The 16,266-nt window shown below is 39.3% G+C and overlaps 1 protein-coding gene across 5 annotated transcripts in view; it reads right to left on the reverse strand.

Annotated features, from left to right (window-relative positions):
- Positions 1-2,840: 2,840 nt before the first annotated feature.
- ALCAM (activated leukocyte cell adhesion molecule) overlaps positions 2,841-16,266 on the reverse strand; it is a 121,981-nt gene continuing 108,555 nt past the window's right edge. For 3 of the 5 annotated variants that reach the window (XM_054188521.1, XM_054188525.1, XM_054188524.1), the window contains exons 12-16: positions 15,261-15,393; positions 14,445-14,483; positions 14,022-14,139; positions 6,876-6,991; positions 2,843-5,178 (exon numbers count right to left, since the gene is read on the reverse strand). In XM_054188521.1, coding sequence (XP_054044496.1) covers positions 6,904-6,991; positions 14,022-14,139; positions 14,445-14,483; positions 15,261-15,393 — 378 coding nt within the window. In that variant the 3' untranslated portion in view covers positions 2,843-5,178; positions 6,876-6,903. Of the gene's footprint in view, positions 5,179-6,875; positions 6,992-14,021; positions 14,140-14,444; positions 14,484-15,260; positions 15,394-16,266 lie in introns of all 5 variants that reach the window. The other 2 variants (XM_054188522.1, XM_054188523.1) reach the window with 2 other exon arrangements.

Consider the following 16,266-nt stretch of genomic DNA (forward strand, 5'->3'; position numbering starts at 1 on the left):
AAAAAAAAAGATCACATCCTCATCCTTAAACATACTACTTGTGCTGATGTTCCAGTACAAAGATTCCTAATGTTAATTTATTTAACATTATTTCTAGTTGTATGAGTGACAGGAAAAGGGTTAGGAAAAAAAAAAGAGTAAAAGGCTTAGGCACATTGGTGCTATAGGTATATTTTATGACATTACAGTCGAGCCTTTGTAGTGGTGATTAGATTTTGTGAGATTTTTCCAAACTGGGGAAACTCCAGGGGACACCAGAACAATGGATACGAACATGTAGAAGCCCAGGCATGGGAAGACGAATATGTTTCTAACTTTTTTCCTGTTTCACAGCCCATTTTGTGTTTACAGTTGTGTTAAACTGCTGGTATTTATCTCAAGGTGCTTTGGCATTTTTGAACTAAATGTCCTACAAACAACCAAATGATGGTGAGGGCAGCAGAGAATCAATCTAAACAGAGCAGCACAAGCAAAACTGAGCACTAGGCGCGGGAAGAGAGGAGGATGGAAGCCTTAGCTGCGTCACCAGGTAGAACATGAGAACAGGAAAAACACTTGGTGGGGTCAGTGATGAGAGACGTACATTACTGTTTTCTCAACAAGGAACACGTTTCCTAATAATTAGTCAGGTTCTACCTTTTCAAGCTGGAATTCATTACTGCATCTAAGGGGATGCCTTGCTGCTAACAGAAAAAAAGTCTCTATTTAGAATGTAAATGAGAAAAATGTATGAATTACAGGGCATGTAAAGAAAAGTGAGTGGCTGGGTGGAAGGAGTTAGTCTTATTTTAAAAAATGACTCCGACATAATTTGATAGTAAGCAATAAGCTTAGTTTCTCGTTCTCTGATAATTTGAAATGTAGCAAATTGTTATTAAACGTGTATGCTGCATTACACGTGAAGCGTACACAGTTAAGGGTGGGGGTGTGTGTGGCTGGTTGGTTGTTTTGTTTGCAATCTGTCCACCTCCCTTCCCACCCTCCCGCTGTAATAATGCGGTGCGCTCGCTCCCTGGCAGACAACCGTGAGGGAAGGCTGAATTGTGCCAGTTTGAGGATGCTGCCCTTTTCCAGAAGAGTGTGGGAGCCCTTCAGGGATCAGGAGACGCCCGTAACTAGAAGAAGTTACGTACCTCCTGTGTTCTCTTCATCTCCTTCTGCCTGGAGGAGAAATCTGTTCGAAAAACCTGTACTGGGCAATTCTTGGAAACAGGCACCTGGCTGGCAATGCGGCCTCATCAAAAGAAAAACCCAGAAAGCATTTGCACAGATGTGGTTGACACAGGAGGTCGTGATCTCATTTCATATGTCACTGCTTAATCTTAGCTGAGATAATTACATACATATGGCTGTCTAAACATGAAGTCAACAGGAAGGTATCCAGCTACATGTGGGTAGTACCAGTAAATCAGATTTAACTGCAACAGCCAGCCACGGAGGATATTAGGTGAATATCAGATGTTCCCTGAAGTAATTTATCTTTAAAAAAGACAGCAAATTTACTTTTATTCTTTTTTGTGTGTGTCTGTCTATGGGCTGATACCAATATGGATAAAACTCATGTTAGAATCTTTTAATGTTCAAGTACTAAACGATACAGGATTTAGAATGAACGATATAGTTCAAAACATGACAGAATGAATACTCTCTGTCCAGGAAGAGATGTAACATACTGCCTGAACCACCTGTAGTGCTGTGTTGATGTTGGCAAGCCGTGGATACTCTACAGATGATGAGGTGTGGAGGGTTGTTCTACTGGCAAGCAGCCTGGTAAGCGTTTATCACTAGTTAAGGCCCTGAGCAGCTGCTAACCCCAGCAGCGCAGCAGCTGTCGGTGCAGTGAAGCCCTAGAACGGGGGCTGTTCTGTAGCACCCAGAACCAGTACGGACTGCCCCCGATGCCTGCTCTTGTGTTGACCCTAACCATTTATTTTACTTTCAGAAGGCCTCGCCTCCTGGCCGCACCACTCTCACGTTTCTGTGCGAGTGTTTTAATAGCGGCTCACGTCCACGGCAGTACAGCTCTCGTTCTGGTATTATTGCTTCTGGGGACTGAGCTGCTCGGGAAGCCCGCGGGGTATTTTTGCACGATGCTGCCTTTGCAGCACGCCGACAAACCTCTTGGTTTGTTCCAAGCTCAGTGGCAGTTTCCTGTACAGCCATAAACAGACACCACGGTCTTAGTTTCCCAACCTTTAAACAGGAGGATCATCTCTTTACCCTGAGGGTGGCAGAGCACTGGCACAGGCTGCCCAGAGAGGTGGTGGAGTCTCCGTCTCTGGAGACATTCCAAACCCGCCTGGATGCATTCCTGTGCAACCTGCTCTAGGTGACCCTGCTCTGGCAGGGGGGTTGGACTAGATGATCTCCAGAGGTCCCTTCCAACCCCTGCCATTCTGTGATCTCTCTCCCACTCCCCCTTGCTGTGCTTTTAAACCATTTGTGAGATTTTTCTTTTTTGTCCTACGTGTAGCAAACTGAATGAAGTTGAGCTCCAAAATGGTGTACAAAATCAGATTTGTCAGATTCCTTGCTAGGGTATTTTTTTTTTTTTTAACCAGGTCACAAGTAGAGACCTGCGTGACAAACCTTTGGAAGGTTCCACCTGCCTACCGGGCACGTGCTTTTCTCAGAGTGAGTGCTTATGCTCTCTAGGTCCCTACCCTCTGGTCCATGCGAAGGCCCACACCCCCACACGCAGCCCCCCCAGCACTTTGCAGGACTTTTTGTCCCAGACTCCAGGGAGGCTCCTTTGCAGGATGAGAGTCAGCAGCAGCGCGAGCTGGAGGTAAGTGCCCTCCCTCGTGTCTGCACGCCGCCTTCGAAACTGAGATTTCAGACATGCGAGTGAAGACATACTTCAGTTTTATTGTTGTTTAGGCATGGATAGAAACATTAATTCTTTTGCGCTCTTGGTTCTTGAAACGTGCCTATAGTGAACTCGGAGCAGTGAAAAACCCGGCTCCTAGGACTGACGATTTAAAGTGCATAGGAGATCTGGCAGAATCCCAAAAGGCGAGGAGTTGGTTTTATTCCTTTGTCGTTGCTCTGGAAGTTGAAGGACTCTTTCTTTTTTCATTTTCTCCTCTCCCCTGTGCTCCCCAGACAGTGGTATGAAAATTTTCAGCCCTTCCCTATGCTTTCCCTTATGATCTTTGGAGGTTTCTTCTCTGTGTTTAAGAACTATTTGTAGTGTTAGAAACAAAGACAGGTGATGTTTGCACACTCCTCCACAGGACTCTGTTACAACTTTTCCTGTTTAGAGTCACGCCCACTGCAGTGTTTTTTTTTTTAAAAAAAAAAAAACATGTATCACTTGGCAGTGTTCTCGCACCAAAGGAAAAAGATATATTTGTATATAAAGTAACTTTTTTTTGTGTGTTCACGTTTTATTTTGGAAAAACAGGTGTTTAAAAATTTTAGAATTTTTTTAACAAAATTCTAAAAAGAAAAAAAATCACAATATTTACAGAGATAACAGAATGGCTTAGCCATGCAAAACAAATTACTTTGGTTTTTTTCCCCCATTTTACTTTGGTTTAAATATTGACCAAGATCATAATTTTTTTTCTTTTTGCCAAATAAAACAGTAACAAATCAAAGTTTAGAGGCATATAACAGGATTTCCCTCTAATATTTTACAGAGCATAGAGTTTATAGGACATCTTATGTATTTAATCCATGCCAATGCACTACAGGAAGCTTTTATTAAGACATCAGTCACTACTGCCCAGACATGTAACATTTTACAAATTTACAAGTAACAGTGTTTTCTTCCCCCTAAATAATGCAAAAGTGGCAAAATACATTTCCTAACGTCCATCTTTTTCTCTTTTTATTTATTTATTTATTTATTTTTGCCTACCAGTCTATAAAAACTTACTTTTTCCCTGGATATTTGTAAATGGAAACCTGATGTTCTGCTTACCCTCCTCTTCCTCTCCGTCCAAGCTGCCTGATACTTTCCTCCAGAAACTCACCTGCCGCATAAGGTTAAACTTCTCTCCCTTACGTACAACTTTCTGTTGGCCATTTACCCTAAAACGTTTTCTTATCAGTACCATTCTAAAAATTCCCTCAAGCATAAAACATGTTTATAAAGTTACAAACTTGAATGTAACTAAAGATACATCGACATTTCATTGTTACAATTATATGTACTGTTTGATAAATTAGGTACCAGTTAAAAACACTAAAATTATCTCAAGGTGCATTCAATATCTGTAGCATAGTTAACAAAAACACACAAAAAATATATATATATTCTATTTTTGTGGCAAAAAAAATGCAGCTTTGATATGACCACTTTTTAAAAAAAGTTTCCAATTCTGACTGGTATCTTTTTGAAATGAAGAAAAGGTACAGTACTTTAAGGCAGCAGATAACATAAAGGAATCAAAATTAACCCAGAATTCCAGTTCCTTATCCTAATTCTAACACGAAAGTCGACTGCTAATGCATCAATAAAATGTGTGTTTTGCTCTAGAAGAAAAGGATTATTAGCCACCGTCTGTACGTAGGCTAGGAATTTTTCATTGTGTTCCTCGCTCGATACCCAGACTTCTCTGTAGAAACTCTTTATTCCCTTTCTGGCTGCTTAGCTTTGCATGGTTTTTTAAGTGTTCGCTTTTATTACCAATTTAGTTTATTCTTGTCACAGCTGTCACCCTTCTTCTCTGCTGTGATTGCAAAGAATGAAAAAGGAGTTTGACATTTTCCTTTAAGACAACCTTACACTCTAGGTACTCGCTACAAAGCGGAGGCTTCACTGATAACAATCAGAATTAGACATGTACCTGCTCAAAGGGTGTCATAAAAACAATTGAAATAAAACCATTACACTATACATCAGATTAACAGCAACTCCCAGAACAAAGCCTTACAGTGTATAAAAATAGCTACGTAAAAAATTTACATAAAGGCAAACAAAAAGAAATCTTCAGTGCAGACATTTACAAAAAAATATTTCAAACAGAACACAACATGGTGACCTATTATCACGGCTGTCGCCAAAATTAGTTTGTGGGGTTTTTTTTAGCTTGAGATAATTGTGTCTAAAATCCTTTGAAAACTTGGTAGTATGATCTGTTTAATAGTTGAACCATGAATAGCTGTCACTTCTTTGTATATGTTTAAATACAATCCACGTTCATGCTTCAATTGGTCTATATGTATTCTCTGAAAATATGAAAGATAAAGCCAGTTAAACATTTTTAAATACGCTGACCAATGTAACTACTCAGTATCTAACCTACAAATAAACAGCTACAGGAATAGTACTTTCTTCTGCCGTTCAATGATGAGAATACTTTCTTTCATGGTAAGAATAGCTGTTGCGATACCGTTCCTGGTAAATCCACTAAGTTTATGCGGTAAGTAATGGATTTACTGGGTAAGTTGTCCTTTATGTAGATCTACTGATCTGAAGAAATAAAATAATTAGAGTAAAAGATTGCGCTGAAGGCACACGATGCTATTTGAACCCACAAGTTCAAAAAATACCCTCAGCTAACTTCAGCTCCACCTAATCACCTCAATATTGCAATGCTGCAGAAGGTACCAGGCCCAGAAAATAAATAGAAAACAAGCCCTAACCAAAAAGATTACAGAATTTTCCCACAGAATGGCACTAGAAGCATTTCGGGTATTTACACCGCAACTTTTCCAAGATCCAAATTCATTTTCCACTTTTAAATCACTCATAGGGCATAATTTTGTTATTCCCAAATCCCTCTTTCGAACTGGTAAACCAGTGATATTGCTAGCGAAGCGCATACAGCCATCTCTTTGTAACTGTATAATCAGTCTACCCAGTGACTTCTGAATATTTGGTACAAAAATAATGCCTAGTACTTAAAATTTTTGGACAACACTACCATATTTTAATTATTAATAAGGAGAGCTGTCTTTAAGGAAGAAACTTTTTTGATCTAAATATGAAACGTGGTAATTCCACTCACAACGCACCACCACTGAACACTTACTATTATCATTTTTAAGAGGACAAGAAACCTCACCATGGCTATAGCTGGTTTCCACACTGTTGTGCTACCACAGCGTCAATTTAAAATGGCCTCATTTGGTCAGAAAAATGGTCTCAACCCCTACTTTGGGTACTAAGGGGAGAGATGCAGCAGTGGCACGTATATATGCAGCAGTGGTGTATATATATGTGAACACCGGGTGGTGCTGTTGGTGCTTTGTAGTGCTCCTGTAATTCCTGACTGAACTGCACCCACCTAATTATTTGTATGGAGTTTATTTTGTACGGATCCCGGTCGGGGAAACCTTCCTACCTGTTGCATTGTTACTAACTGAATATACAGTGTCTCTTCCCACAATAAAATCGATAATAGCATGAGTACGTGAAATCTTGAGCAAAAGAATGCTTTTGTTCTAGGGAAAGTTTCATGCACTGATGATGAATAAAGCTGACCAAAGACTTAGAAACAATTGCTTTCAGTAAGGGAAGAAGGTTCCCATGAACATTTAAAGTCATAACTCAAAACCTTCTAAACTATGCCTAACCATACTCTTCATAAACATATATATGCACACGCACACATATACCACAGTGATATATTACACAAATTTGTATTTTAGTTTTCCCAAGTATGTGGATTAAAATAAAGCCAAGTACTAAGTTACACCTAAATGTCAGGCTTCTTGAATACGTGCATATGCAGGTATGACTTCTTAACTGGCCAGGGGCTGAGTCTGTCCTGATAGTCCGCCACCCAAAATCACTGCCCTGCCTCACCTCTTGACAGGGAGCAACAGCCTCCGAGCTACCACTGTGATGGCCACACTCAGATTGCTGGGGAGAAACGGTGGACAAAGAGGTGATATGAAACACTGCAATATGAAATGCTTACCTGGAATATGACTGACACGTTTTGCCTCTTAAGTTTCAGATTTATGATTGTTTTCTTCTAGTTTTTTGTTTTCTTCTATATTTCCAAGATCTTTGTCTACATGTTTTGATGCTGCCCTATAACGAAAAAATAAGGTCACTTTTGCATGTCTAGAGCACTTTGTGCCATCCTCCCGTTAACGACATCTCTCCTCCCCTCTCAGTACTACATAAAATTCTTACAGTTCTGTTCTGAGTGGAGCAACAGGCGTGCATATGTCTGTAAAGCGACCAATAGCACCAGTTCCTCACTGGCATTAGGAAGTATTCCAGTAGGGCTGTGTATGTGTTTTTTACTTCTTGAGGAACTGAGAATTGTTCCGAGCTAGCAGACATTTAGTAAAGTTAAACCAGTTGTGCAGATCCATGTTTCTTGGCAAATTAAGTGTGTAGCTTGTTTCAATAAACAAGAGCTTGCTTTAAGGCGTACTAAAATGTTACAAGGGTGGCTAAGATATCTTGATCAACACAGCAATCTTTTGTGTACTTGTAGTAATTGACTTTCAGAGTCTGTGCCAAATGGGAGCTCTTTAACTGTGAAGAAATTAACGAAAACTCCAGCAACACCGAAAAAACCCACTCTGGCTTCTGGATCTGTGCTGGCTATGACTGACAAGCTTTGGGTAAAGAAGAGATTGTGTAAATGTTTGGAGGGGGGAAAGAAAAAAAGAAGAGAGGTATGCCTCGTTTAAAATAGCAGGTCTTCCTTAATGCAAGTAGTGGAGATGAATTAATGAGTTAAGCGCTTAGTTTAGCTTAGCACAATAAAACCACTAAGCCATTCATTTAACGTGTGAGAAGCCTCACTGTCTGCCAAGGTGAAAGATTCCTGCAGTGCTGCGATAACATTTTGAAGGCCACAATTCTTAAAATGTAAATGGGCAAATGTGTTTGAGCGGGACAAAGTAAATCCCTTGTGTCAAAGCAGATTATCGTAGACGCTTTTTCTCTACGGGTAATTTGTTTCCCCTACAGAAAAGTAACGTCTGTTGTGACAGATTCATGCATATGCTCACCCTTGCTTCAGGGTAAAGACCCGCAGTGACACTGACTTGCAAAATACAATGAAGACACAGGTTCGCGAGATAGTGTGACATGTCACGCTGACACCATGCAGGTATGTACCTCCCAAAACCCCTGATCTGAATTTCTGCTGGTGGAGTGTTTCTGTGCGCATCCTCCATCTGAGCAAAGGCCGCTGGCAGTGGCTAAAGCGCTACGTGTGCCCTGAGCTGAAGTGGGCCTGAACAGAACTGTTAAGAGAGTTAGTCTAGTTTTTCTTTTAAGTTTAGTTCTTGTCTCGGAAGAGCTTCTGGTGGGAGTGCGAACGCACCTCACCCTCAATGCCTCTGGGAGCGCTGCTGAAATGCTGCGCTCTGGGCTGGGGAGGTAGAGGTGTGTGGTGGAGGGCCGGGGGGCCGTGGGATTCTGGGCCCAAAATCACACACCGAACGGGACCATTCTAAAATCTGTGGTTTTAGAGTAGGTTGTTTCCTGAGTGACTATAAGTTTTAAGGCTTCGAAGCCGCATTTACCTTTCACTATTGGCTTTAGAGTGCCTCCGTTACGTTTGTGTGGCTGACAGGGAGGTGTCTGTACTGAAAACCCACCTACTGCAAAGACCCAAACTTCTGCTTATCGCAGGCAAAGTTAATTTTTAAAATGCTGAGATTATATCACAAAGTAACTTGTTCTACAGTGGTAAATTTCTACTGTTCACAGTAACTTTCTACTGTCTTCTGGTATTCAAAACCTGAAATACGTGATGTGCACAGAAGGTAAGAGGCAATGAAGATTCAACGCTTTGGTAGAGATTGACCTTCTGTGGTCATAATAACCTTTCACAAATCTCTTTAATCCTAGTAAAAAAGAAGCAAACCTCCAAACAAACAAATCCCTTAAAAATTTAAAAAAAAAAACTTTCTTTTTTAAATTAAAAAAAAAAGAAGTTTGGTTTAGGTAGAGCATGGGATTTGGCTTGTCATGTGGCTAATGAGTCCCTTCCATAAATAAGTCTTACAAAATTGGAGACGGTGGGGAAAGAGATGAAAAGCCGAAAGAATCTGGACTCGGGCAATTACCCGAGTTGAAATGAGTTGGAGGGGAGAAAGCAGTATCATGCCACGTCTGCCCTCGTATAACCGCTCACGTCTGCTCTTGGAGACAACCGAGTGGACTGGATGGCTATTGGCATGGCTCAGTATGATCCTTTTTTTTTTTTTCTTTTTTTTGGCCTCTTATTAAGAGAGTTTTACAGTATGCGAAGCAGACTGGATTTCACATGACCTGACACTTAACAGCGGAGGAAACTGTAACCAGCATTACTGGTCTTTGATTAGGTTAAAATTGTTCAATGACTAAACCTGGGAGGTTCTGCAATGCGATCAGGTTTTGATTTTTAAAGTGTTCTATTTCAGTTCTGCATTCAACGAAGCTGTTTGCCTCACTAAATGTCACCTCTATTTTCCTAAAGCCAAAACGAGTGAAAATGGGAGATCTGAAAGGCAGCACTCTGACTTTGAAAGAGGCAGGCAATCCAGAACTCTTTTGGAGTATGGTGTGTACACTGCTTGCATGAAATGAGAGTAGCAGCAGTTTTTCATGTCTGACAATCAGATGGATTTAGACTCTCAGTGCCTGAGACTGAAATACGGCAGTTTAATTTTGGTGTTTCGGTGATCTTGCTGACTTTTTTTTTTTTGGGGGGGGGGTGTGGGGGGGGTGTGGGGGGGGTGTGTCCCTAAGTACTGATACCTAAGCAGATTCACCACCTCAGCACAAGCAATACTGCTGCCTTTTTTTCAGTGCTACCTAAATAGTGTTATTAAGGGACAGAAGCGTAATTTTGCACTGAGTTGCAGCAGTGTGATCCATTGGCAGTGCTGTGCCGACGGCAGAGGAACAGGCGACCCTGGCATGGAACCAATCCTCAGGGCTCGACAGACGTGGCCTGGGTTTGTAACAGAGAAATGGCTCAAAACATGGCTTCCATCGCTTCCTGAGGTGACTTAAGGCACAGGACAAATGGTCCTTTGCCAGTTTAACATTCAACAACAGTTGCTCCTTACTTTTTGTGTGCATTAACTCCTGTCAGCTGCTCCATTTGCAACTCAGGAGCGACTTCCTGATGATATCTGAGCAGCTGGGCAACGCGGTCCGGATGGACAGAAATATTCCCAGGGATTTGCCAAAAAGGGCAAGACTTTGCCCAGGCCATCTCGCACACTTTAACATTATCTACAGCTCCACAAACAAAGCCCACACCTTAGCGTGCTCCGGCCATATTGTTCTGAAGAGTGAGAAGTTAGGTGTACTAATATGAGTTTAGTTATGTCTCTCATCTGTTTTTTTTTTAAATTCATTTGTAAAACATGGATCATTCCGAGCTCTTGCTAAAATTATGACTCATATTTCACATTTATCTATGCCTGCTCCTCAGGAAAATAATTATCCTCAGGGAATCCTAATCAAAATCTCCCTGCAAGTAGTACCTAAGTCAGGTTTTTAGTTTTCTTTAGAGTGTGTGTGTGTGCGTGTGCTGAGGGCCCAATATTTTCATGGATTTTGTTTAGATACTGTTCATAGCATTGTTTTTAATATAAAGACCATTTTCCATCTCAAGTGCTTTTCCTGCTGTAGAGTAAATATAGACTTACATATAGATGAACCAGAAACTGTTGTTGGGTTTTAATTCCTAATTTCTTTTAATCTCACAAGCCTAGGCCTCACCCTCAACACTGTTTAAGGAAGAAAATCTGCAGTGCTCTTTGTCCTTGTTACCCAAGCTTGTGATAATGATGGATAAGAGAATACACAGGGGTGTAGTTCTGGGTGCTGAAGAAAGAGCCATACATTTAATTAAAGCTTGCACTACTTTTGAAAGGCATGTTAGACGTTCAACTGCACTGTTGCAAAAGATCTTCTAGGAGCTAATGGTTTTACACATCCAAATATGGATTATCTGCAACCTCTTTCTATTCACCCTAATCTTGCCTTCTACTTCCTCCAATTATTTTCAAATGTCCATCAGCAGGGAAAAAGGCAGAGATATTAGAAAAATATTCCAGTCATCGAGAAATGAATGACTATTTTTTAATTTCTGCCACTTTCATAGAAGTTTTGTAACATGAATTGACAGTTTCAGAGATGTTTGTAAATTTGTCTTTTCTCTGGAAGGGAACTGCACAAAAAACAAGTGCTGAGTCTTGTTCAAAACATACAGCAAGTTTCCTATGTATTTGGGCTGCCACGTTTGGACTCATATGTTGGTTTCCTATAAACTATCAGAAAAGCAGAATTGTTATGCCTCAAGTGTTCAGAGACACTGGTAACATTCTTGATTACTCTGATCTAAGAAGAATTTCAAGAGTCTGGTGTGCTTCAACTTGCCCAGCTGAATTTCCCCTCATGGCATTTTAAACAACTTCAACCTTGATCTAGCTTCACGGGACTTGAGATTTGTGTACCTCCAAACCCAAAGAACAAAAACGGGACAAAGGCCCAATCCACATGCAAAACTTCCATGCCTAGAGAACAGGGACACAGAGTGCTGGGTGCATTATTTTCTTTCTAAACCTTTAACTTCTACTGTTCTGGCAAGGTGAAAATTCCATCTATGAAGGATTTACTGCAGATGGGTGTCCTAGTAATCACTTGACTGAGGCCACACAAAAATTTTAGAAAGATTCTGAAGTGCTGAGTTATATTCTGTTTGGTGTAAATTACTTTAAAATATCCTTTTTGGAAAAAGGAGAAATCTGTAGAAAACAAATCTTTGGCCTTCTGCTCAGATGAAGGAGAAACGTAGCATGCTGGGGTGGTTAGCCTCAACTCTTTATTCAAGAGGGGGCTGGTTGCAGGATGTGGAATACAGATGAGTCCCTGATTTATGGGATAATATTCATTGTGAAAAGAATATGTGGCAATAATCAGCTTTTGCATCAAGTGGAGCTGAGGCAGTGAATAACTATGTAAGTGATTTATTGTGAATATATTCCAAGGCTACAAGTATAATTCCTACTTAGTGTGGATGACAAGACAATAGAAGATTATACAAACCACAACACCGATAATGAAAAAAAGTAATGTTTTTCTTGCCTCGGCAGACTTGGAAAGTTCTGTGCTGCTGCCTTCTCAGACTTTCCTTTGGCGTCACTTTGGGGACAGAGATTAGGTGAGTTACTGTTCAAGGGTGGGTTCAAAAAATAACTACTAACACTGTTGGCCTGTACAGAGATGGAGGGGTTGTGATTACATACATGTTGTGTCTAAAGGTGGAAGGTGCTTTTTGCAAGGTTGACTTTCATTCTTAATGCTGAAAACTTTGTCAGAATAGGTACTGACACTTTGCTTGCTCTTGCAAGTACAGGGTGCAGAAAGCAGGGAGGATAACAACAGATCAACTTAAATATATGCTGAGAACAGGAAACTGTCAGTGAAGATGCATCAGTTAAGGGTTTCAGAGGCCAGCAACCACGTATCAAATATGAACACTATTATTTAACTATACAGGGATTTTTATTTTGTTCCCAATGATCCTGACTAATCAATTCTAGCTCTAATTTTTACTCTAAGCTTGTAAAAGAGAAGTTGAGCATGAGGAAAACAAGTGTTGTGCATTTAGAATATGCTGTATCCTATCTTTGAAGCTGAAAAAGTTCTCTTAAGTCATAAACTCATCTCAGCAAAGGACATGCTCTGTTCTAAGATTCTTCTTCCATCTCCCCACACTACATAATGGTACAAGAAAAAGATATGTCACCTTCTCTGCCCTCCTTATACCCAAACTACCTCTTCCAAACAAACCTCAAACCAGTGAATCACAGTTTCATGATTCTGCATTCTCATATTCAAAAGGAAAGACAAAAGAAAATGATTCTAGACATTATTACACAAGTAGCAAAGTGTGGGAGGAGGAGCCAAATTTTATCAGTACTTTTTAATTGCTACCAAAAGAAGCATAAGCTTTGCAAAAGATACTTTTTTTCCCTCTGTATAATATCTACTGTGGTTCTGTGCCTGGATAATTTACAGCAATTATTTACTTGATAAACTTCCAAAACCTGCTCAGTTATGGCTGGAGTAAAATCCTTATGTATTATCCAAAAAAAAAGGAATTTGCAAGCAGATGGAGAATTCCTTGTTGTACTTTCACATCAATGAAAACACATTTGTTCGTAGTAAAATCCCACTGGTATATTTTAGATCTCATTTGATCTAATTTCAATGAAAGGTCACAGAAGGAACAACTGAACTTTAAGACTGCTCCTATACCTGTACTGATTTGTGCATGTTATGCATAACTACCTTGATCTTCCCTGTTAAGAAGCAGCCGTAAGACACCCTTCAGAAAGCAAGCCTGCCCTCAGTTCTCCCTAAAGGCAAATGTATGGGGATAAGGCCAAACAGCATACAGTCATGGCCATCTTTATAAGGACGGAGAATCACAGTTACTTTTTGAGATCATCCAGTTTTCCAAAGTAAGCCTGTGTGATTAGAAACTTGAAAGCAAGCAGGACTCACTGTCAAATCCTGTTCTATGCCTAGCAAGGCTAAAATGTATTGATTTGGACAATAGCTTCTAGTTTTTCAGCAACACAAGGTCAATCTTTACGTATTTTACTGCAGAGATCTCAAAGTACAGAAGAACAAATGAATTAAGGATCTTTCTTCTCCCTGAGATGGTTTGGACTTATTCTGTAATTTATTCCATTTTTAAAGCAAATGAGCTATCCAACTTCTAAATGAAGACAGTTTCTTGTACCAGTGAAGCCACAGAGAGGTAACATCCCACAATTAAGAAGCAGGTATTATATTTAAATGCAAGAATCATCACAGATGTGGCTGCCAGGAAACAGAACCTCATTACAGGTCATGATCTATGAACAGTCTTGGAGTCCCACCTCCAAGAAATGTGTCCTGTTAGGCATTAGCACAAGCTGATCAGAGGTACCAGGTTTCCCTTCTCTATTAAAATGCACCTACTGTAACAACTTTTCCCCGCTCAGACTACTGGAATGCTGCAAGAAGAAAAACAGGTAAACATACATTTCCACTTATAATTATTATTTTTTTTCAATTTAGTATCAAGTTTTACATAAATTCTTACTTTGATTTCTTCACATAGAGCCAGTAGACAACACCTGCAACCAGAGCAGCCAGCAGAAGACCGACTACAATCCCCACTATTAGCTTTGCCTGGTCATTAACCTTTTCGCTATTGTCATCTGAAGCAAAGAAGAAAAGTTAATGAGGTGACCTATGATAAAGTAAAGCATTACACCATTTCTAAAGAATTTCCATCAGAAACAAGAAAAGGGGTCAGAAAGTAAAAAGTCAAAAAAAAGTAGGTGTTGTTCTTAAAAACACATTTAAAGCTTCAGGAAAGTCACATTCTTAGTCAATCATGGCACCAGCTATTACAAATCAACTCCAACTTTGAAGGACCGTGGAAATTGTTCAGTGACATTAGATAGGTCTTGAAGTGAGACAATCAACAAAAATGGTTATAGAGATAGAAAACCATACATACCATTTCTATCCTCTGGCTCATCGTATTCTGGAATACTTACTGAAATGAAAAATGTTAAAATTAAATTAAAGACAAAATGTGTTATACCGGAACATCACCTTTAATTGCCTATTTACAGCAATGACAGAAACACTGAAACTTAATGCAGTGCTTGCCAAACAACAAGGTAATTAATCTTATCTTTACGCAGGAGTCTTCCCTTTGTAACCATAATATATCTAATTGAAGAATCTCATTCAAAACCTGTAATATTAATCTCAGAATTAATACTCTAAGTGAGTATTTCTGTGCTACCCTTCCACAAACTGTAGCTTCTCACCATAGAAACTGTAGCTTTCATCACTGAAAAGTGACATTTGATTAAAGCCCACTATGGCTGATTCCTGTTCTGAATCAAGTCATACCAGTAAATAATAAACTGGAATTTGGGGACTAAAAGATGATACTAATTTAGTAATAAATAAATATCTTCGTAACTAATGTATTATTTTGCAATATTTTTGCACTACTATATCACAATATTATTTTGTAATATTATTTACAAAAGTAAATAATATATTGCACGCATGAGATAGCTGGCCAAGAAATTCATGAAGACTAAGTGATTTCACCCAGATGGCGATCAATAAATTTTATGTGCTACTGATCCAGACTTGATTTACAATTGCTTGACTTAAGACAAAAAGGTCTTAGTATCAGCATTAGTATCTCAGTATCAACATTACTATGCAGACCTAACTCTTCATATAAGCGTTAAGTGTGGGTACTTTATGTGAATCTACAACTTTAAGGAAATGGTCTTTAGAAGACACTCACTAGCAGAGACATTCAGGGAGGTCACAGTCCTTTCTAGCTGATTTTCTGCAATGCAGGTTAAAGTCACATTTTCCTCAGGAGCAATTACAATTTTACTGGAAAATTTGCCATTAACATATTTGGTCTCCTCTGTCTGAAAAGGGAAAAAATGAAGATTAGTACCCTTGAAAAATGCAAAAAACAATACATGCATTGCAAATGTTCAGAGGGAAATAACTTTCAACTAATATTTCCGTTTCCCAAACGATAACAATAGAAATAATGCATTATTTTAGTAAATGGTAACAGGAGTATTTGCAAGAAAACACTTTGGCCAAGATATCCAGATATAGCTACGTTTTGTATAGTGTGCACTGTAAGCCCACTGATAAAGACGCATTTTTGAGAAAGTTAACCATGTTCTGTATTTGCTTTTGTTTCTTTCAACTATTTAAAAAATATTCCAAGTGATGAAATTCTTAAAGAAAACCCCAAACCAAACTTCTAAGTTATCATCTCTTTCCATCTTGCTGTTTTTCATTTATATCTTTATAAGGAAAATAATCACTGTAAGTTTTCCACTTTCTGGCATTCCAAGTTGTTTCCACACTAAGCATTATTTTGCCAAGCTACATATATCTAGTAGTACCTGCAGTATCTGCACTGTGATAGTGAGTGAAGTTGTTCCTTACATTTGCTGTACATCATTCTTAGATTAATACAACGTCCAGAGAAAATTATTTTCAATCATTTATATAGTTTCAAGAGAATTCCTGCCCTATAACTTCAAGTAAATGGACAAAATTTGACAGCTATACATAATTTCTGTAGGATTAAAGCAAAACCTAATGGAGTAATGAAATCTACAGGAGTACTGTATGTTGTACGTCCAGTCTCTGACTGCTTGTATAGACGTCTCATTCATTTTTCCTGCTAAGGCAAAATGGGGCAATGCTTTGCACGTGATTTGGTAATCAATATGAAAATACTTCAGTTTGCTTATTTTTCCAGGTATTCTTCCTGCTGC

Source organism: Rissa tridactyla, chromosome 1 (genome assembly GCF_028500815.1).
Source record: "Rissa tridactyla isolate bRisTri1 chromosome 1, bRisTri1.patW.cur.20221130, whole genome shotgun sequence".
NCBI lineage: Eukaryota > Metazoa > Chordata > Aves > Charadriiformes > Laridae > Rissa > Rissa tridactyla.